Source organism: Leucopleurus acutus (assembly GCF_964270905.1).
Source record: "Leucopleurus acutus genome assembly, chromosome: 11".
Taxonomy (NCBI): domain Eukaryota; kingdom Metazoa; phylum Chordata; class Mammalia; order Artiodactyla; family Delphinidae; genus Leucopleurus; species Leucopleurus acutus.
Window position 1 is genome coordinate 27,335,579 of NC_139152.1, and position 23,215 is coordinate 27,358,793.

At 38.3% G+C, this 23,215-nt stretch overlaps 1 protein-coding gene across 5 annotated transcripts in view; it reads left to right on the forward strand.

Moving 5' to 3' along the window:
* The window catches only part of FGD4 (FYVE, RhoGEF and PH domain containing 4), a 197,954-nt gene that overhangs the window by 171,686 nt on the left and 3,053 nt on the right, over window positions 1-23,215 (forward strand). For all 5 annotated transcript variants that reach the window (XM_082851080.1, XM_082851084.1, XM_082851083.1 and 2 more), the window contains 8 exons: window positions 3,039-3,177; window positions 5,383-5,441; window positions 5,755-5,901; window positions 11,652-11,824; window positions 15,069-15,099; window positions 15,318-15,410; window positions 15,748-15,873; window positions 20,355-20,495. In XM_082851080.1, coding sequence (XP_082707206.1) covers window positions 3,039-3,177; window positions 5,383-5,441; window positions 5,755-5,901; window positions 11,652-11,824; window positions 15,069-15,099; window positions 15,318-15,410; window positions 15,748-15,873; window positions 20,355-20,495 — 909 coding nt within the window. The remainder of the gene's footprint in view (window positions 1-3,038; window positions 3,178-5,382; window positions 5,442-5,754; window positions 5,902-11,651; window positions 11,825-15,068; window positions 15,100-15,317; window positions 15,411-15,747; window positions 15,874-20,354; window positions 20,496-23,215) is intronic.

Consider the following 23,215-nt stretch of genomic DNA (forward strand, 5'->3'; position numbering starts at 1 on the left):
GCCATTTCCAAAGTCCTTGTGGTCCTTTCCCATCTCCTATCTGTATCTTCTGTCTGCATCTCCACAACCTCAGAGTGGCCAGGAGGTTGCTGGCTTGGGCTCTCTTCTGTCTCTGCTGGTTATTCACACAGCCTCAGCCAAGGAAATGATTGTCTGACCACAACACAGCTTCAGGCTATTAAAGTCATTGGTCTTCCCCACCTGCCCACCTCAGAGAACATCACTTCCACTGACAGTGTTGCTGGGCATATGGTTCACCGCTGTAAATCAAATGAGCCCTCTTCAACTTCAGCAGAGAAACTGCCAGTCCTCACAGCCTGCCCCACCCTTGCAGAATCTTCACATTGACTGAGCTGGGAGAGGAAGAGGGGCAGCCCCAGGCCAGAATACCACAGCTTCTTGCTGTTCTTACCCAAAGTTCAGCAGTTTTTAAAAGAAACACTTTTCAGATTGTTTTGTGCCTTTGGTCAATTTCCAAAGTGCTGAAATGATTGCTGTTGTTGTTAAAATCAATTTTATCCAGCTTTAAAGCTGCTTTTTTTTTTTTTAATTTTTATTGGAATATAGTTGCTTTACACCATTGTGTTAGTTTCTACTGTGCAGCAAAGTGAATCAGCTATAGGTATACATATATCCCCTCTTTTTTGGATTTCCTTCCCGTTTAGGTCACCAAAGAGCATTGAGTACAGTTCCCAGTGCTATAGTAGGTTCTCATTATAAAGTCGCTTTTTAAAGGGAGGATTTTGCCAGTCTCCTCACTCAGCCATAGCCAAAAGTCCTGCTCTTCCCCTTCACTCCTTTTATTGAACATCTCTTTTCTCTCATGATTAAGCACTCATCTACCTTTCTGAACACTGGCTCCTTCTTTGGTTCTTTCACTAATCCCTTTTGTTAATATTGAAATGTGGGCAGAATACAAGGTTTTTGTCCTTCATAGTCTTCTTTCTCTCCACACTCTCAATGTTGTCATAGTTTCCCAAGCCTTTAACCATCATGTCATGCAGATGCTTATAGGGTCATTATTTCTAGTGTATTCCTCTACCCCTGAACTCCAGTTACAAAATGCTGAGTGCTGGCTACACAATTCTGTATGAACATCTTGTTGTCAATACAAAGTCAACATGTTCCATTCCTGTCTTTAGCTTACAATCATTTTTTCCACTTGACCTTTTGTGCCTTGCATAGAGTAGCTTGTGGTTATGTGATTGGATTTATCACATAGCACCAATATTCTTTTATTCACCAGAATTTGACCACTTGGCTTTATCTTTGATTTGTCACTTTTCCTCATTCTCTGTATGTGTTCATTTGCCTGTTAGATAGTATTTTCAAGGGACTTAGCATGGAGCTTTTTGCATAGTAAGTGCTCACTACACGATGGTGGTCATTATCGTTGTTTCATCAAATTTTAAAACTATCTCAGCAACGTCTGTCTTCTCCATGTTATGAAGAAAGGATGGAGTTGTGAAAGGAATGGTAGATTGAGAATCAACTAATCTAGTTTAGGATTCTAGTCTGCCACTTAGAGCCACTTGACCTTAGAAAACTCCCCTAACTTTTCTGAGCCAGTTTCTTCATGTAAAAATTTGGGGATCAGTAATATTTTCCTGGAGATATATATATATATATATATATATATATATACACACACACACACACAAATATATATGCATGTGTGTATATATATACCATAGGCTTGCTGGAGAAAATCAAATGCAATAACTAAACTTATAATATTAATATCTTACACTTCATTAAGGAAAGCCATTAACCCTCAGCTTCCATGCTAATTTCAGGCTCTTTTTACTTTTCTCCTGGTCTACAATAACTTCCAAATTAGTTTCCCGACATCTGCCTAAAGCCACATTGCTGTAGGTTAATCTTAATAGCTGTCATATCTAATGATATCACTCCCCTGCATGAAAACCTGCATTACATGAAGTAAATCTAAACCCAGCTTGACATTATTGCCCCAGATTACATTTTCTTCCTTATCCCCTATTTCCCTATAAATATCTTATTTCCGAGCAGAACTCAACTGCCCCCTTTCACTAAACATGCTTCATACCCCACTGTCTTGGGCCTGTTCTCCAAGGTCCCTCTTCCTGCACTTACCCCCTGGTATTCCTCATTTCCCTGCCCAAAGCCTGACTTCACCTGAGTTTATGTGTAAATATTCCATTCTCTATGAAGCTTTTAGTTTCTTGTTTGCTTTGAATGCAAACATCATGTCTTAATACAACATTTTTTACCCTGGAGTGCCCTGATCATGGTCATCAATAAATATAGTAAGAGGGTTTCTTCTTTGTTTAATATGAACAGGAACACACCTTATTTTTCAAGTAATCTTTTTTCTCTCCTTCCATGTTGACAGCTTACTGAAAGCATGTTCTATAGACTCAGTTTTGCCCTAAGCAAAGGAGATCTGTTTAGAGTTTGGTTTCTAATGGAAAAGAATGTCATGACCTAATGAAAAATTAAAATTTTCTCATCTTGTCACTTTTCTACATGTGGAGTCTTTTAAGTTAAAAGGAAATGACATTTATGGTAGCCTTATTATGAAATAGTTTCTGCTGAGTCCAGAGTCATTTAATGCAGTGTTACTTAGTGAACCTCATTAAATAGATGCTTCTTTTGAAAATCTCTGGAGTATGATTTAATAATGTGACCTGACAAACCCTTGTAGTGACTAATTGAAGTGGATGCCATCAATCTGGAAATTTCTTGCTTAAATTCTGCTTGATTTTTCTTTCTGTTCTTAACACTAGATTGGTGGTCCTCAAACTTTAATGGAAGAATTGGAGGCGTTTTTATGCATATGCCCAGGCTGTGGTCTCAAAATTATGGTTTCATAGATTGCGATGGGGTTCAGAATTTCCATTTTTAATAGCATCCCAGGTATATCTAATGCAGGTGATGCACAGACCACACTTTGTAGTGAAATGCTGCCCTTAATGAAAATTCTATGTTACGTTGAACTTTTTTAGACTGGCTAACCTAATTTTTAAATCTTTTTTTAAAAACCTTTCTCATTACAGAAACAGAAGATCTGTGGGAGCTTGACTTTGCAGCATCACATGCTAGAACCTGTTCAGCGGATTCCCCGGTATGAGATGCTCCTTAAGGACTACCTAAGGAAATTGCCCCCTGGTTCTCCGGACTGGAATGATGCTAAAAGTAAATACTCCCCCCACCCCGGCCCCACCCCTGCTTTCCATTTTGGGATAATTTAGTGGCCAAGTAGGCTTGTGATTTCAAAGTGAGATAGGTCTCATAGCCACTTTAGTAAAATATTGGTGCCAGAAAATAACCTCACTGGAAATTGTCATCAGTACCTCAATTAGGCAAACACTTTTGAGCCCAAATCATAGGCTTGGAGCAATGCAAATCACATTTCTCATGCTGGTTTCACGTTAATCATTAACACTGAAATATAAAACTGTAGTCTTAGAGACATCTGGAATAGCAATACACAATTACCTTCTCACAGGAAGAATACAACCATTCAGAATTACTAGTGCTGCTGGTTAATTAGGTAGGTTGATACATACCAAGAAAACTAAGATGATATTTACTATGTAAAAATAGCCTAAGCAAAGTGATATCTCTCTACCTTTCTCTACTCTAAGACAGAAGAGGCAATGGTGCTGTTTAGTGTCAGTTAACATCTTCCCTGAGAAAACTTTATTCCTGCTCTACTCCTGTGCTACATTAGATCATAATGGAAGACTTTTTAGGGCTTAAGAGTTTCAATAAGAATTTTGTTTTCTTGTGTACTTTAAAAAAAAATCAGTTAACTGTGAAGAGAAGATTTAACTTAGATTAGTAATCAACATGTACAAACAATACTGGTGTACAATCTTAAAGCATTGCTACTTTCTCTAATAATTTTTTGTCTGCTGTTATAAGTGAACCTTGTTGAGAGATGAACACAAAACACAATGTTTGGTCTTAGAGACTGGGTCTTTTTCTGAACATAGGCTATCTGTGATGTTTCTCCCACCATCCAAGTGAGTTGGTGACCACAGGAACTTCTCATCTCCCCTTTCTTCCTCTGAAGTTTAGAATTATCCTAACTTGTCTTCTTCCACTTTCCACTTCATCTCCACTTTCCACTCACCTGGCCTGAGTGCTTGGTTTTAGTAGTGGTAGGATTGGAGGTTGGATCACCATTGCTACTTCTCAAACTAGTCTCTTGGGTGGTGGCCCCAGCCCATCTTAATTTGTCTCCCTCTACCTTGGATCCTATGTGGAATGCAAAGAATTGTCAAAATCAGGATAGTTCTCTAAAATATAAATAACAATTCTGCTTCTTCTATACTCAAAAGACTTTGACTCCTGCTAAGGTAGCTGTGTCAAAAATCAGAGAGTCAGCAACGTAATAGGGTATTTTATTACTCTTTTTGGTTTCCCATTACTACTTACACTAAAATTGTAAGGAAATCACAGAAGTACTTTTAGAGACCTAAAAGTAGAGGGGAAAGCAACAAAAGTGCATTTTGTTCAGCAGTAGAACGAAGAAGACAGAAAAGTTGGTTCAGAATAATGAGGTTGTTGTGGTAACAGAATTAACCCAACCAGTATTCATAAGATAGGAAAGAAAGGAAGAGAGCAGGACGTGATGTAGAATTGAGAACATTCCCTCAGGTTAATCCAGCAGGAAGCCTTAGCTTCCACATCTCTTCACCAGTAGTCCCGAAGCTCCTACCTTGCCCATATCAGAGTTCCCATCCCATCTCTCGCTACCACCTGCCCTAGCAACAAAACCCTCCATCAACACTGGCATCAGAAAATTCCCTTTCACCTAGACTAGAAATGTGAGTGTGTTTTCGCAGGGAAAAATGATTGTGCTTGGTGGTTAATTTGCTCATAAAACTAGTGAAATACTTACTACTGCTGAAATGTTGTAGAAATTTGAGTCAGAAGACTTCGGTTCTAATGTAGCCCTTCAGTATCATAATTTGTGACCTTAGCCAAGTCACATCACTCTCTACTTCTTTCATCTGCCAAATGAAGCTAATATACTTTCCATTCAAGGTTGCATAAGAATGAATTGACCTAATATATATGAAAGCCCCTGACAAAGTTCCTTGTACCAAGCTAGTGTCAGGGTGTTTGTTATTTTGAAGGTCCCTTATCGATTAAAGGTACCTGAGAGCCTACTCACTGTATATGACTTTTAATGAGGAGATACCCTTCAAGTTCCAAATAACCTGCTTACAAATGAACTTTTGAAAGTATCCAGCTCATAAATGCAGATTGCCCCCTGCTTTTATCGTGTATCTTCGGCCTCAGATTTCTTCTTATTGTACCGTATATTATTCAGCTATCTAGTAACATAGTAAGGACAAAATGTATTTACTTTTCTTTTTTTCCATTTAGAATCACTTGAAATTATATCTACAGCAGCAAGTCATTCTAATAGTGCAATAAGAAAAATGGTAAGTGGTTTCCAGAGGAAATGGGAATATTCTAGTTAGATAATTGCCAATAATATAGTCTGATATTATCTACAGGTTTGGACCCAAATGAGTTGATACAAGTGAACAAAAAAGATTGTTTATAAAATGTTTAGTGTTATCCCTCTTCTCCCAGGTTTTAATTTGATCATAACTGACATACTTTATACCAAAATTTATGCTTAGTTCCAATCCCTTCTGAATTATGTATATTTTAGCTAAGGTCATTGATTAAAGGAACTAAGGTGAAACCTCCTTATATATGATCTTGCTGTGTTTTGTTTTAATTTCCTAGGAGAACCTAAAGAAACTCTTAGAGATTTATGAAATGTTGGGAGAAGAAGAAGACATTGTAAATCCTTCAAATGAACTAATAAAAGAAGGACAGATCCTCAAACTAGCTGCTCGGAACACATCGGCACAAGAACGCTACCTTTTCTTAGTGAGTTTTGTAGTATGAGCAAGTCACATAAGAATAACCCATAAACATTGTTATATGCATCTTGGAAAAGTAGGATGCTTGCTTGCTCTCACCAGAACAATTATATCTAACCTGGTTTAGTCAGTACTGTCAGGATTCCACATCAGGGAATGTCCTTAGTAACTGAAACTTGTTCTTTCAAGGACAAGTATTTTTCTATAATTTTTCTGTGTACTTACCGTGTATAATTTACTTCAGTAACTCGTAGTGAAGATGATTTAACATTTCCATGATGATAGTAGCCATCAGTGTATATGTGGGGACCACTATTTTTAATTCTTCTAGTTGAAGAAATATATAGACAAAGTTGTAAAACTTGTGCCTCAAATATCTATGTAAAAGTACATGAGTTTGCTACATAGTTCCTTTTCACTGCAATCAATCTCCATCCCTTCCTTAACTTCTGGGAAATGACAGTTAGTCTAGAACTTATTGAAAATATAGGAGCTCTCCCTGGGGCGTCCAGGCCATTATATTTTAGTCTCTGTTAATTCCAGTTCCTTTCTATATCTAATGATATGATAATAATCATAATAGCTAACAATGAGCTAACATTGAGTAATAGCTCAGTAAATGTTAGCTATTACTATGATTGTTATTATAGGCAAAGAAACAGACACATTGGTAAAGAGGCTGCCCGGTAACTGGCACATGACACATTCTCAGGATGTTATTCACATCTGACTTTTCTGCTGCAAGGCAGTCACCTCACTAGCCTTAGTATGAGTTGTTGGGGGCTTAGAGGTTTCTGTTGTCTGGTTACAGCTTCCTTTGAAAGGAAGATTTACAGGAACTAATTGTCATGCAGAAGGATATTCAGTATCTTTCTTGAAAGTGTTTCTACTTCAAGTTTGTATAACTCAAGAAAATTGAAAACATGTCCACACAAAATTTATACATGAATGTTCATAGCAAAAGTATTCATTATAGCCAAAAAGTGGAAACAAACTAAATGTCCATCAATTGATGAATGGATAAACAAAATGTGGTATAACCATGCACTGGAATATTATACGGCAGTAAAAAGGAATAAAATACTGATACATGCTACGTGGATGAACTTTGAAAACATTGTGTAAAGTGAAAGAAGCCATTCACAAAAAACCACACTGTGTGATATGATTCCATTTATATGAAATGTCTAGAATAGGCAAATGCATAGAGGCAAGAAGTAAGTAGTGGTAGCCTAGGGCTGGTGGGGAGGAGGAAATGGATACAGGATTTCCATTTAGAGTCAGGAAATGTTCTAAAATTAGATAGTCGTGATGGCTGCACAATCTACAACTATATAGAAAACCATGAATTATACATTTTAAAAGGGTATATGAATTATATCTCAATAACTTTAAAAATTTATAGATATTTTACAAATTAACTATAAAAAAATCTTCATTGGAGCTCAACAGAAGAACTTCACCTTTCAGAAGCTTTACAGAGACCTAAATGTAAATCAGGGACATGTGATGTCATGTTAGGGTCCAGAGGGCTGTTTATTTTGAAATGTAGGTTTTGTTATTCAAATATGGTGAGGCCAACACATCAGGAGATGATTGCCATTGAAAAGATAGTTATACTCGCAGATTCCAAAAGGAGGGGGCATGCCACACCATGGAAGGAGCTACATGAGAAAGCACCAGAGTTGGTCAGAAGGCAGAGAAAGCTAGCAGCACATGTGGGCAAGAGCCTGTACTGTGGTTTCTGCAAGAAGGAATAGGCAAGGCAGAGAAAACCAGCTTAGAATTTGCTAGTTTAAATAATTTCATCAGGCTCTGGCACACAGGGACTGTTGACTGGTACCTAGCCTTAGGGTTCTTACGGAAGGGGAATACTGGTTCGGAGTGTAAGCGCTCAATAGAGGAGGTGCTTGGGGTGTGAGTTCTGGATCTGTTGGTTTCCATATGGAAGTCATGCTTGCAGGTGAGTCACTCACTGTCTTCAAAGAATTGAGTAGTCCTGAGAGGGGGCAGTCCTCCAATGTCAGCAAGGCCCCAAGATGTCAAAGCATCAAAAATCCAGATTAAAAAGACATGCTTAATATACTGTTCTGGGCAAAATGCCTGGGAGTCAGTGTCTTCCCTTTGTCTTTACCTGTAGGTGCTTAGGTAATTTTCCTTTCCCCTCTTCAACATCAGTGTCACAGTTTCTGTAGTTAAACTTTCAGCTCTGTGTCTAACCAATGGCCTTGGTTTAATTTTCACATTTGAGAATTATTCTGGAAATAGTTTTGGATTGAATACCTTAATTCAGAGCCAAATTAAACAGCTATTTGGAGGACAGATGGCAAAGAGCCTTGGGGGAATACAACAGTAGTGACTTAGAGAAAAGTACCCATCTTGTTCCAGTTATTATAAGCTATCAAACATATCGTGTCATTGCCTTCCAGGAGAATGGAGTCATACAGCAGAAACTTTAGGAAAGCCTTATTCATCTTTTGAAGACCATCTTAGAAGCAGTTCTTGTAGTGTTCATTCCTTCAGTCCTTTCCCTCTAGTACTGTACTTGTCACAGAATCTCTCCTCTCCCCAGCACACATTTATTCCCATGGAGCATCTTTTTTTTCTTATATGTAGAAACTTCAGAAGTACCTTTTATTTTTTCTCCTTTCTCTTTAGAAGGAAAATAGTTTTCTATTTCCTATTCTGGGGATATTACACGTGTAAATCTGAAAAACCAAGTTATATTTAGAATTTGATTTCAGCTTTCAAATGATCATCATGTGTTTGTATATTTACTTGCCTCCACATCATGCTTTTTATGTTATGTAGGGTACTCTGTTGAGTAAGTAAATAACCACACCTGACATCTGAAAGTTAAAAAAAAAAAATCACTGAAAAAAAAAAAATCACTGAATTATCCCATAGAATGATAGGAGGTTTTATTCTTGGCTCTTTGGAGTTCTAGTCCTTATTTCCTTATACCTTTTGACAGAGTTATATATATTTTTTTCTCTTGACTTATTTAAACTTTGAATACAGGCCGGGCACTGGAAATTTTCTCCAACAATGTATTTTTACCTTCTAAAACAAAACTTTAATGAACTGTCACTTGTGAGACATGAAATTGAATTATTTCAATCAAATAATATATTTTAAAGAGACTTAACTAGTCGAGGAACCCTGGAGATCAAGAAACAGGAACCTCCCTACACTTTTAATAAAGTTGAGACTTTCTTCTAGGTTTCGGCACAGCCTAGCACTTCTAGAGCTCGCCAGCCAGAGACTGCTTTGTCAATAACTACTTCTGAGCAGCGGGCATGGAATAAAAGGAGTTTCTTTCACTAAAAGGGAAAGTCAGTCTACTTGGTGCTACAGTTGTTATAACTCCCTCTTTTAGCACCAGCAAAACCCAGAGAAGGTGATGGTGGCTTTTGCCCACAGGAGCCAGGTTCACCGAGGGAACAGGACTAGCTACTTAATTCCTTTACGTATATGGCATCTTCTTTGTAAGCATTATCACCTTCACCTCTAAGTAGAAGAAAAAGGGTATTTATTGGCTAGTCCTGTCCATTTTGGTGGTACTTTGCAACTCCTGCAGTACCATTCAGACATGGCCAAATCCCCTCCTGAGAAGGCCTTATAGAAGAGAGAAAGAAATACTAACATGAACAGTTAGCAAGCTGTTGCCTTAATCAAGCTGGGATGGTGATGAGAACCTTTAAGAGTATTTTCAGATCTTTAAATTCTGTGTACTACAATGAGGCTGTGATTGCCATACTTAGAATACAGTGGACAATTAATGATGAAGCATTATGTTCCCTTCTAGAAATGTAAATGTGGAATGTGGTGCTCAGATATGTATGATAAAAATGTATTGGGCTTCCCTGGTGGCGCAGTGGTTGAGAGTCCGCCTGCCTATGCAGGGGATGTGGGTTCGTGCCCCGGTCCAGGAAGATCCCACATGCCGCGGAGCGGTTAGGCCCGTGAGCCATGGCCGCTGAGCCTGCGCGTCCGGAGCCTGTGCTCCGCAACGGGAGAGGCCACAACAGTGAGAGGCCCGCATACCGAAAAAAAAAAAAAATGTATTTAGTGCCCTTTTATTTCTACATTATCCAGTGTGGAAATGAAATTTATGATGTTGGTTATAGGAAGTTGCAAAATAATGTATGAGGAACAAACTGGTAAAAAATTTGCTTTCAGAATGAGTACAGTGGACGTTGTCACATAAACATGTTGAAATGTTTTAAATATCCATCAACATTTCTTTCATGGTTGGAGCTAAAAAGAGGACCTGACAAAACAGGACATTATTCCTCATTTAATCCTCTCAACAACCTGTGACTTTTACAGATAATGATCCTGAGACATGAGAGGTTACATAAGTGTTTTAAGTTCCCAGTTGCTTTTGTCTTACAAAAATATATTTAAGCCTAGAAACAGTGTTAGAAACAATAAATATGAAGTAGAAAGATAAATATGGACCTTCTTTAGGAATCTGCCTACAAATTAACCCCCATATTTAGAGTTTCATCCTTTTGCATGTTTTAATATATTTAAAAGTTAATTAACTGCCTTCCCCAAATCATTGCTTGGTACTGATTAGCAGGAGCTGTTCATTGTTTTGTTTTGTTATAAATTTATTTATTTTTTATTTATTTATTTTGGGCTGCGTTGGGCCTTTGTTACTGCGCACGGGCTATCTCTAGTTGCGTTGAGCAGGGGCTGCTCTTCGTTGTGGTGTACGGGCTTCTCACTGCGGTAGCTTCTCTTGTTGCGAGCGTGGGCTCTAGCCATGCAGGCTTCACTAGAGAGGCTCTAGAGCTCAGGCTCAGTAGTTGTGGCGCACGTGCCCAGTTGCTCTGCGGCATGTGGGATCTTCCTGGACCAGGGCTTGAACCTGTGTCCCCTGCATTGGCAGGCGGATTCTTAACCACTGCACCACCAGGGAAGACCAGGAGCTGTTCATGGTTGACTAGAAATGAGGCACTAATTTGATTCAGTTTCAAAATAAGTTGCTTCATTTTAAATAAAGGCTTTTTGCTAAAATAAATGACTTTTCTGTTAATTCGTACATGAAGAATTCTTAAGCAAGATGTGGGGCAGGGGCTTCCCTGGTGGTGCAGTGGTTGAGAGTCCGCCTGCCGATGCAGGGGACATTGGTTCGTGCCCCGGTCTGGGAAGATCCCACATGCCACGGAGCGGCTAAGCCTGTGAGCCATGGCCGCTGAGCCTGCGCATCCGGAGCCTGTGCTCTGCAACGGGAGAGGGCACAACAGTGAGAGGCCCGCATACTGCAAAAAATTTGCCCACTTTTTTAAACAACATTAAACACATTGGTAAAAATAATTGCTAAATATTAATCTTTTCCTCTAACAGCTGTTGTAGACTTGTTGCCTAACACAACAGTTAGAAATTTTATTGTCTTCAACTTACATGGTTGAGAACTTCAGTTTCTTGTATATAGAGGTCCTTAATAAATTGTTGCTGAGCTGAATTTCCTTAACTAATTTCCTTACTAATACAAAATGATGATTGGTTTACTTAAATATTAATAAAATATTTATGAACCAACACGGGGGGAAATATATGTTACAAATTTTAAAATATGGCAATTTTGATACAAGCATAAAAGCTCTCTGGTATTTAAGTAATTTTTCTCACATAGAAATTATGGTATTCCCTGGAATTTTTGTCTAGGGCTACTTTCAATATTGGTCACTTTCCTCTGTTTTCTTTGTTTTCCTTTTTTTTGACATGTGTTCTGCCTTCTTGCAGTTCAACAACATGTTGCTGTACTGCGTGCCAAGATTCAGCTTGGTGGGCTCTAAATTCACAGTTCGAACCAGGGTTGGCATTGATGGAATGAAAATTGTAGAGACTCACAATGAGGAATATCCACACACTTTCCAGGTATCTGGGAAAGAGAGAACACTGGAACTGCAAGCCAGGTAAGAGAACCATTCCTCTCTCACAACTTTACAAAAGAATCGGAATAAATCGTAGGACAAAATAATTCTGAGGATCTATTCCATGTCTGGTTGGACATAAATGGAAAGAGGTAAGCTCTTGAAAGTCAAGAATTATGTCTTCCCTTTTGGTTCCTCTGTAGTGCCTAGGATAGTGGTTTTTCAGACAGTAAGCATTCAGTAAATTAAAGTGACCAAATTGTTGCATTCAAGCCAAAGTTTTGAGTCTTCTAGGAAAAAGTTCTCTAACCTTTTTTCCGCCATCCTTCCTTTTGGTCCACAAATGTTTATTGATGTTTATTATTTCATGATAAATGTTGAAGCTTTAACTATCTGTCCTTCAGAGACTCTGCATTTATAGGACCTAATGGCACTTTGATGGAGAGAATGATTTTGGAAATCAATCATTTGGGAGGCATTTTGGAAAAGATGATTCTCCTGCCACAGTTGAGGATACATGAAGGGGGCCATTTGGGGCTCTAGTAGCCTCTAGCAACCAGGACTTCTGGAAGGGGTGGCTCTTCTTTTATGTTTATTGAGTGGGAGAGAAAGAGCTGGAGGCCTAGCATCCATCCCCCTAGTATAACCCTGTTTGGAAAGAAAAAAAACGAAACAAAACATGAGAACCACTGTAGTAGATCACAGCTACCTCATGCGTGAACCTCTAGAAGACAGAGTGCTGTCAGGTTTTAAAATATCTGCTTTAGGAAACTGTCATCCATTTATCCTATTAAAAAAAAAAAACCTAGCATGGTGAAAATTGAGATACACCAAAAGTTCACAGATCAGAGGTTAACTACTGATCCCAGCTCTGATGGTTTTCGTACCCTAGAATCCATGGAGAATCAGAGAGCCCTTCTGTTCCTTTCTATTCCTTTGCACCAATAGCATGTGGTTCTGGCTGCTTAGGTGAACTCATCCTGGATATTTGTGTTTAGTAACTATGTACGAGCTTAAACTTCACATTTTCAAAAGAGAATAAATTATTTTAATAGGAATCTGTACCCAGGGAGCCAGGGAATTGGTGATTATAGATATGGAACATGTGGCAGGTTAGGAAAGTTTGAAGAAATACCTAGCCAGTTCTTTGATTTCCCACAGAAAATATATAATGAAGCTGCATTACTTAGGGAGCTGCCAGGAGGCTGCCCTGAGGATTAGGAGGCAGCATTTCAAGCATGAGTTCAAATGATGGAGGACTTGGCTTGGATGTTATGGTTTTCCTACTTTATCATGGCGGGATTTGGACCCCAGCCATCAAACCCAAGAGAACAATTTATGTTACTGTACTTGGAAGCCCCTGACCTAAGTCCTCACTCAGTGGTTGACTCCCTGAATGATTGGCCCTGGCCACAGAGAAGACTCATCAATTGTTCTGATCATCATAGAAGTCTTCATTACCGATGAATGAAGGTTCTGCTGGCTCTGAATATCAGCATAGTTCCAAATCTGCAAACCCAAGAGATGTGTCTGAACAGCAGAAGAGAGATTATCAAGGATTCTTGGGTTGCCTGAGTTGAGACGGACTCCAGCCCCCCTCCATTAGCAGGTTGGGCTGTTTTCGCTTCAGGATGGGGCTGATTCATGAAAATTTTTCTTAAGTACAGGCAGTTATCATTTTGTAGAGTTCCAGTATGCACTATTGGATACATTCCAATTAGTACTGAAAACACATTCATTTTTCCTTAAATTTCTTATTCCCCTAATCCCATTGCTTTAGTTGTATTTATGATTATATGATGAATTGAAGATCTGAATGAAGTGTGATTACTTATCTTCTGGTCTATAATGACTCTCTCAAGAATGTAGACAAACACTGAAATTCTCAGAAAGTCTGAAGGATTACTTGGAACCCCAAATTGGGTATATATTTGGTGATATTTAAAGAGAATTCACTTCTGAAGCCAACACAGAAAAAAATGTTCTACTTTTCTTATTAAATAAGTCAGCCTGAAGACTGACCTCTCACACTCTGCCTCCCCTTCCATATTCAAAAGAATATAAACTTTTGAAACAAAATTATTTTATGTAGTTTTTATTCAATGGTTTTCTATTGCTAAATGGATATAAAAATATAGTGATGAGTAAATTAAAGAAGTAAATTTAAAAATCTGCCATGATTGAGAAAGTAAAACAAAAGGCATTAAAGACTTGTCAAGTTACTTTGCATTTAAAAGGCTAAAAGCAGCTAGCAAATAACTATGCTTCCAGAGCAATAGAGCTGATTTTGTGGGGGCGGGGCATAGCATTAGGGAGAAACCTTTTTTGAGGGGCAAGATTAAAGCCCCTGCCCCCACCAAGGTTCTTGGTTCAGGATCCCCAGGTGAAATATAAGCAGAATCTTACATTTGACATGCACGGATTCCAGCAGTATTCCTGGCACATCATGATACTCAGTTTTTGTGGGAAAGATGGATGGTGTCACATGGATGGTATGATCACAGACTTATACATATGTGATACCTGTGGGACTGTGGCATGTGACATTCAGGCTGGGACAGGGACTCAGACTTAGCCCATGCCTACCAAATACATACAAACAAATAGAGCCCACTCTTCACAATCCCTCAGTTTGGAGATCTTACTGAGTACAAAGTCTACTAAAAGGGAAATTTTTTCCCAACAGAAAATTATTAAATACTGGGGTTCATTAATCTGTGAAACCTCCTTCCTACAGGCATTTAAATCTTCATTGTGTTTTATCTATAATGAATTAGGTATGGTATTGCCTGAAGCCTAGCAAAATAGAATTAAATTGTTTACCAAAGGAAATGTTACATAGCTCCCTAAGGCTTTACACAGATAATTTATAGTCTCAAGGATAATTGCAGTCTTTTCTAAGATGGGTTGTGACTAGCAGCCTTTCAAAGCCTCATGTGTTTTCATAAAGGTGAATTGGAAGACTAGGCCTGTATCTAGTATAATGCTAGATCTACAGATACCTGATATATACAACTAGATGATGGTGGTTAAACTAATAGAAGCCAAACTTAACTCTCTCCATCAAAAGTTATGTGTACTAAAGTAAGTGGATGGTATAAAACTATGTTTATGAATTCATTTGTTCAATTGCCAGAGATTCTGTTTAATTTTTATTATAACTGCTTCTTGGACATCCCTGAATTTTCCAGAAAGTTGGACTAACATAAATACAGTTGTATGCACCAGGTATAACTCATTAATGTTCTCTTTATTCACTTTAATTTTTCGTTGTTGTTTGTTTTAGTTCTGAGCAAGACAAAGAAGAATGGATCAAGGTAAACCTGATTTCTATTTTCATTTTTGTTTTGTGGTAACCTCTGTATGTGTACCCAGATGTGCACATATTGTTGTATTATGCACATATTATAGTCATCAGAATAAGGTCATTTAATTTTTAAGGTGATTTCCATCCTAAATATTTGTTTAATAAAGTGTTTTTATTAATTTGCATCTGATACTTTAATATCTGCTTTGAATTTCATGTATATTTTAGGCACTTCAAGAGACTATTGATGCTTTCCATCAGAGGCATGAAACCTTCAGAAATGCAATTGCCAAGGATAATGACATTCACTCAGAGGTTTCTGTAAGTTGAATTAAATTCTTTAAGTTCTTTTCTCTTTGCAGTTGCAGAAGATCTATCTAGTTATTTTGTTACCCAGTCTTTTCCCTTTGCATTGCCAAAACTGGCTATTTGGACAGGATCTCATTTCTTCTTAGATGAATACAATAGAGTGCCTTTTCATGCTGCTTAAATGTCTTTGAACTTTTTTTTTTTCCTCTCTCTTTTTCTGGATCTTGAGTTTCAGAACATGGTATGAGCAATGTTGTTAAAATTCTTTTTAAAATAAATAAATGAATGAACGGATGGATGGATGGAAATGACAGTTTTGCCATTAAAATTGAATCTCTTTCCTTTTTAGACTGCTGAGCTAGGAAAAAGAGCCCCAAGATGGATCCGAGATAATGAAGTTACAATGTGTATGAAATGCAAGGAGCCTTTTAATGCCCTGACGAGGAGAAGGCATCATTGTCGAGCATGTGGACATGTATGTGAGCTTTCTTGGTCATTAAGGTTGTTAGTCACTATATAAGTGTTGTAAAATCATTAACTTGGAAAAACACAAAGAAATCATTCAATAAATCACTTAGTTGATAAACTTTTGTTGGTGATAACTTTATGCAAAGCACTGTGCTGGGTCCTGGAGAAAAACTGGTAAGCAAAATCGTAGCCAGCTTCACAGAGCTCACATTCTAATGGAGAAAACAGACCAAATTAACAGACAAGCATTTCAAATGACTATAAATGCAATAAGAAATCAAGAAGTTAAAATGGGGAATAACGGTAATGGAAGAGGATTTGGAACCAATTTTAGTTAGAAAAATGAAGACCTATCTGAGGCGTTTGATATTTAAGCTGATGCCTAAAAGGTGAGAAAGAGCTAACCATAAGAAAGAAGGCAGGGGCTTCCCTGGTGGCGCAGTGGTTGGGAGTCCGCCTGCCGATGCAGGGGACACGGGTTCGTGCCCCGGTCCGGGAGGATCCCGCATGCCGCGGATCGGCTGGGCCCGTGAGCCATGGCCACTGAGCCTGCGCATCCGGAGCCTGTGCTCCGCAACGGGAGAGGCCACAGCAGTGAGAAGCCCGCGTACCGCAAAAAAAAAAAAAAAAAAAAGAAAGAAGGCAGGAAGAGCATTCAGGCAGTGAGAGTTGTATGTCAAAAGCCCTGAGGTAGGATAGAGCTTCATCTATTCTTTTTAATTTTTAAATTTTTCTTTCTTTCTTTCTTTCTTTCTTTCTTTCTTTCTTTCCTTCCTTCCTTCCTTCCTTCCTTCCTTCCTTTCCTTTCTTTCTTTCCTTTCCTCCTTCCCTCCCTCCCTCCCTCCCTTCCTTCCTTCCTTCCTTCCTTCCTTTCTTTTTGTGGTACGCGGGCCTCTCACTGTTGTGGCCTCTCCCGTTGCAGAGCACAGGCTCTGGATGCGCAGGCTCAGCGGCCATGGCTCATGAGCCCAGCCACTCCACGGCATATGGGATCTTCCTTGGACCTGGGCATGAACCCATGTCCCCTGCATCAGCAGGCGGACTCTCAACCACTGAGCCACCTGGGAAGCCCAATTTTTTTATTTTTAAAAATAACTTTATTTATTTATTTTTGGCTGCATAGGGTCTTCGTTGCTGAACACAGGCTTTCTATTTATTTGCAGTGAGTGGGGGCTACTCTTCGTTGTGGTGCATGGGCTTCTCTCTGCAGTGGCTTCTCTTGTTGCAGCGCATGGGCTCTAGGCATGCGGGCTTCAGTAGTTGTGGCACATGGACTCAGTAGTTGTGGCCCACGGGCTCTAGAGCACAGGCTCAGTAGTTGTGGCACACGGGCTTAGTTGTTGTGCAACATGTGGGATCTTGCGGGACTAGGGCTCAAACCCATATCCCCTGCATTGGCAGGCAGATTCTCCACCACTGCGCCACCAGGGAAGCCCTGATCTATTCTTGAGACTGCCAAAAGGTCATGTAGCTGGAGCATAATGAGCAACCTAAGAAATAGAAAGATAAATAATAACCAAAGGAGTCAATGACTTTGAGAAAATATGAGATGGAACCTATAGCTTAAGTAGAAGTTCAGACTTTTGATGGGGAGAGGGAGACTTCCCTCCATTATAACGGAAAGGATAAAGGGAAAGATGAGTGGAAATGTGGGTGTGTTTTTGATTTGGTGGTGGGAAATGAGGGAATTTAGGTCTGATAGTATCTACATATTCATTGAAGTATGAGGAAGAGTTATCATCTGAAAGTGAAGGAGGAAGTAAGAGGGAGGGGGGAGATTTGAGAAAGAGAGCTAAGTATGTAATAGTTGTCTCTGGGCAGGAAAAAATGAGCCTACCAAAGAAACAAAGATGCCTATTAGAGGTTTATGGTTATAAATTTAAAAGGACACACTAGTCCATTTAATGGAATGAAATATCTCTAACAAGATTCAGCAACTCAAGCCAGCTAAGGCAGTTGACAGGTTTTCAGGGATTGAATTGTTTCATATGGAAAGAGTGAGAAGGAACAAAGCATGACCTGAAGTTGGAGAGAAGTAGCAGCAGGTTTTGGAGGGCCTTGTAAACCAAGTTGAAGATTAATACTTTCTTCTAAAAAGCAACACATAAGCATAGAGAAGGGTAGGCATTGTAGTGTCATGACTGAATGTATTATTAGTATGCTTTTCTGCAACAGTTTTTATTGATAGTACATTCAGATTATTCTCAATTACATTGCAGATTTATTCTTCCTTTTTACCTAAGTTTTGACTCAGTGAGACAGTTTTATAATCAAAATCAAATTGATAGCAAACATCTTTTTTTTCCCCCCTCAGTGTAAGACTTTTTTAAATCTCTCATTGAGTTTGCTTGAAATGATTTCAGATATTGACATACTTGCTTTCAGTAAACAAACAAAAATATGAATGTACTGTGACATACTTTGAAAATAAATATTAGTTGATATGAATTTGCAGATACAGACATGTCTAATTTTAAATCCTAGTGTAATTTCATTGGAAGTATGAGAAAACAATGAACAATTTTTTATTATGAATTTTACATGATGTGAATCTAAACCGAAAGTTTTACTAATATTTAATTTCTTAAATATAGTTTGTCCACTATAAATGAGGGAAAATATTCTTCTAGAAGCAAGAAGATAATTTTATTTATTTATTTATTTGGCTGCGTCAGGTCTTAGTTGCACCATGCGGGATCCTTGTTGTGGCATGTGTGATGTTTCATCGCAGGACGCAGGCTTCTCTCTAGTTGTGGCATGTGGGCTCCAGAGCATGCAGGTTCAGTAGTTGCGGTGCATGGGCTCTCTAGTTGTGGCACATGGGTTCTAGAGTGCGCAGGCTCAGTAATTGCAGCGCGCAGGCTTAGTTACCCCACAGCACGTGGAATCGTAGTTCCCCCACCAGAGATTGAACCCACGTCCCCTGCACTGGAAGGCAGATTCTTAACCACTGGACCACCAGGGAAGTCCCCAAGAAGATAATTTTTTAAACTGCAAGGTTATTTTTTAAACAGGTACTATAAATAGCAAAATACACAAGGACAATTTCTTATAGAGCTTACAGCCTAGTTAGGGTGACAAACATTAATCGAAAAATCACACAAGTATATGATTACAAATTGTGATCAGTGCATGCAGAAAGCACATGGAGGGCTTCCCTGGTGGCACAGTGGTTGAGAATCTGCCTGCTAATGCGGGGGAACACAGGTTCGAGCCCTGGTCTGGGAGGATCCCACATGCCGCGGAGCAACTAGGCCCATGAGCCACAACTACTGAGCTGTGCGTCTGGAGCCTGTGCTCTGCATCAAGAGAGACCGCGATGGTGAGAGGCCCACGCACCGCGATGAAGAGTGGCCCCTGCTTGCCACAACTAGAGAAAGCCCTCGCACAGAAACGAAGACCCAACACAGCAAAAATAAATAAATAAAAATTAATAAACTCCTACCCCCAACATCTTCTAAAAAAAAAAATAAAAGCACATGGAACTTTAATAGCACAGTGATAAGAGATGGGCTGTACTCTGGAAGTTGGAGGAGTCTTCCTTGAGGAAGTGAAATTTGAGTCAGTATCTGAAGGATGAGCAAGAGTTAACTCACTGAAGCAGAGATGAGAGAGGGAGGGAGCAGAGCACTCTAGGAGCTGTAAGAAGCCAGTGTCACTGAAGATAGAGTAAGAGGTAAATCATGCAGGACTTTATAGGCCATGGTTAAGAATTTGTTCATTATCCAAGAGCAAAGGGAAGACTTTAAAGAAATTTAAATAGAAGAGAAATACATCAGATTAACATTTTTAAGGAAGCATCTGATGCCATTTGGAAAATAGCTTGGAGGAGATCTTAGAGTAGTGGCCTGGAGTCCAGTAGGAATGCTACAAGGACCAGTCGTGAGGCTATAATGGTCCAAACCAGGACATTGATAGCTTGGACTCAGGTAATTGCAAGGAAGATGTAGAAAAATGGACAGATTGAAAAAATATCTAGGAGATAAAATCAGCAGGACTTTATAACATGGTGAATCTATGGGGTGAGGTAGAGAGAGGTATCGGGATGACTCCTAGGTTTCTGACTTGCCATAACTGGTTAGGAGGCTGTGCTATTTCCAGTGATAGAGAGTACTCTGAGAGGGGAACAGGTTGGGAGGGACGAAGTGTGATAAGGAGAAAGCTGGGAGCAAGGTAGACCATGAATTCACTTGAGGAAGATATAAAACGTCCAGAGGTATGAAGTGTAATGGTCTGGACCAAGCCTTTGAAGAGCTCCTACCTTTAGGGCCAGGAAGAGAAGGATGAGCAAGCAGAGCCCATCACAAACAGCATTATAATACATGACAAATACTCCAAATGTTCATGGGGATATTGTTAGTCTGATAAAAATTTGCCCTTTACATTTAACTTTTTCTCATTTATTATTACCTATAACTGATTATTGCTTAAACCTTGTTATTTTTAAAATATGATTATTCACTCTTCTTTATTTTTTCTTAATTTAAGGTGGTGTGTTGGAAGTGTTCTGATTATAAAGCTCAACTTGAGTATGATGGTGGTAAATTGAGCAAAGTTTGTAAAGACTGTTATCAGATAATAAGTGGATTCACAGACAGTGAAGAAAAGAAAAGAAAAGGAATTTTAGAGGTATGAAATATTAAATATTGGATATCTTTCAGATTTTTATACTAGAAACAGAATTTTTTTTAACTCTGAAGAATACAAATAATATATTTTGTTATTTCTCTTAGTATTTAATAATTTGGACTATGATCAGCAAGATTTATATTTTTGTTCTGTTGCTGACTCTTGCGGTCATGCTCAGTTGTACAGAAAGATGAGGGACAGTGCCATGTTAACCAATGTGCATTTGAGAGTAAATCCAGTCCTTCCTTGGCATCTGCGGGGGATTGGTTCCAGGACCCCTACAGATACCAAAATCCGCGGATGCTCAAGTCTCTTATATACAGTGGCGTGATACAGCCAGCTCTCCATATCCTTAGGTTCTACATCCACACATATGGAGGGCTGATTGTGTATTGATTTTGTGAAGGTAGCTGTGGTCAAATATTAGAGTATTAATTGACATCTCTTCTAATGCCCAACTTACTACTATATATTTTTTTTTAAGAGGAAAGCTTTTCTCTCAGTTTCATCATATTGGCTTTGAAAATACTGTATGATATTATTAAAATTTAGATTAAAGTCTTATTACCTGAAAAACTCTTCCAACTTATTGCATTAAAAGAATCATTTAATGGCCAGTGACAGTAATCTGAGAACTATGTTGAAATATTACTGAAATGTCTCACAAGTAAGTTTGATTCATGTTTTAGATAAATTCAAACCTTCCAAACCTAGGAACTATAATGCGACTAGTATCTGAAATAAGTTTTACACCCAAAGATATTAACAACATAAGTAATAAACTACATAATAAGGGCTTTTTGACAGAAAGTTCAAGATAGCCTGGAATTATGTGAAGAATAGACTCATGATCAAAACTCTTATGTATCAAAAAAAAACTCTTATGTATCTAAAATTATAGACATACTTGGTTTATTAAGAATTTCTACAATTTATTTAAGAATCAATGAGTGTTTATTGAACCCTACACTGTATAAACATACAAAAAGTCATTTCTGTTAACTGAAGAAGGATCATAAACTTCAAGGTCCACTTGAGGTTAAAGTACAGGCCCACAAACTATAACTCTGCATTCTTCTAGGATATAGATGTTGCTTGTATGGCAGACCAGAGTGGACTTTCTCTGGCAGGGAGGGTGGAAAGACATGCTTCAGTAGCTTCCAGAAACACAGTCTCGAAAGACTGAACAGCAGCAATGGATGAGACTGGCATAGAATAATGAGTCAAATAACTTGTTTTAAGAAGTGCATTTCAGGCTGTATCTATGAAATAAAAATCTCTAGGTAGTTTTCTAGAAAAACCTGTACTTAGAGGAAAATTAATCAATTACTTATTAGGTTAACACATTTAATCAAATGTATTTATAGTGTGAAGTCCATAAGTAGAAGATAAGTGTGGATGTGTGCATATGCACACACACATACATATATATTTGAAACTTACTCATGACAACTAGTTTGTTATGTCCTCTAGACCAAGGATCAACAAATTTTTTCTGTAAAAGGGCAGAGAGAAACTATTTTAGTCTTTGCAGGCTGAAAGGCAAAACTGAGAATATTACTTCTAAAACGAGAGAAAACAAATTTTGTCAAATTTTTATTGACAAAATTAAAAGTAATAATTTAGTATAATTTTTGTAATATGGTAATAAGAAGTATGGAATTCCTTTGGGGGAGGGGAGATAACATTTCACTTAGTTGGAGTCCAAAGTTTTCGTATTCTAGATCATCAGATTGATTTTAAATGGTCATCTGTAAAAACTCTGCTTAGCTCACAGGCCATATAAAAACAGGTGGTGGGCTAGCAGTCCATTGTTTGCCAGTCAATGCTTCTTAAACTATCTGTGATGAAGGGCCAGTTTTACTTTCTAAACCATCACAGCTCAGTATTTTTGTAAAATACACAATTATGTGCTTGGATATCATCACAAGTCAGATTGCTATAAAAGTTTCTAAATTCTTACTCTTGCTTTCTGTGCTTATCTCGAACTGGTAGCAAAGCAGTTTGCAAACCAGCACTGTTCAGTGGAAGACACTGGATTTGAGAGATAGAAAATGGATGCAAACCAGTTGCTTTCCATGATATGTGTAATAGAAACCATCATTTAGTCAAAGGGTTTTGTTCCCTTTTTAGCCAGTGATTTACGTATTTGGAGACAAAGCAGAAAACCGTACATGGCTCCACAAAGAGTTATTGCAATTTAAAAAACTTTAAAATTATCTCAGGTATAGAACAAAGGTTGCTGGTAAGTATTTGCCTTTTTGCTATTGCATTCTTACATAGTGACGTTGGTATAGCATTGTGGCTAAGAGTTCAGACTCTGGGTCCAGACTCAAATCTGAGCACACCAATTCCTAAATCTTAGGAAAGCTATTTCATCTCTAAACCTCATAATAATGCAAGTAATAACTTTTTGATGTTGGTCTGAGGATTAAATGATATAAGTAGTGAGCTAAGAAAAGTGCCTTCATAGTAAGCAGTCAATAAATGTTTAATTTTATTTAAATTACAGGTCTGGTAATACAGTTAAAATTGACTTAATTCATCATGGATCTAGATGAATGTTTAAATAATAATTGCGATGAACCTTCTCTAGACAATCCCAGGAGACATTTTATATAAACACATTGTAATTTATGAATGTTACCTTAAGTTGAATTACCTCTCTATCTGGTTCATTTTGTGTTCATTCACTCTCTCTCACTGTTTCTTTCCATCGT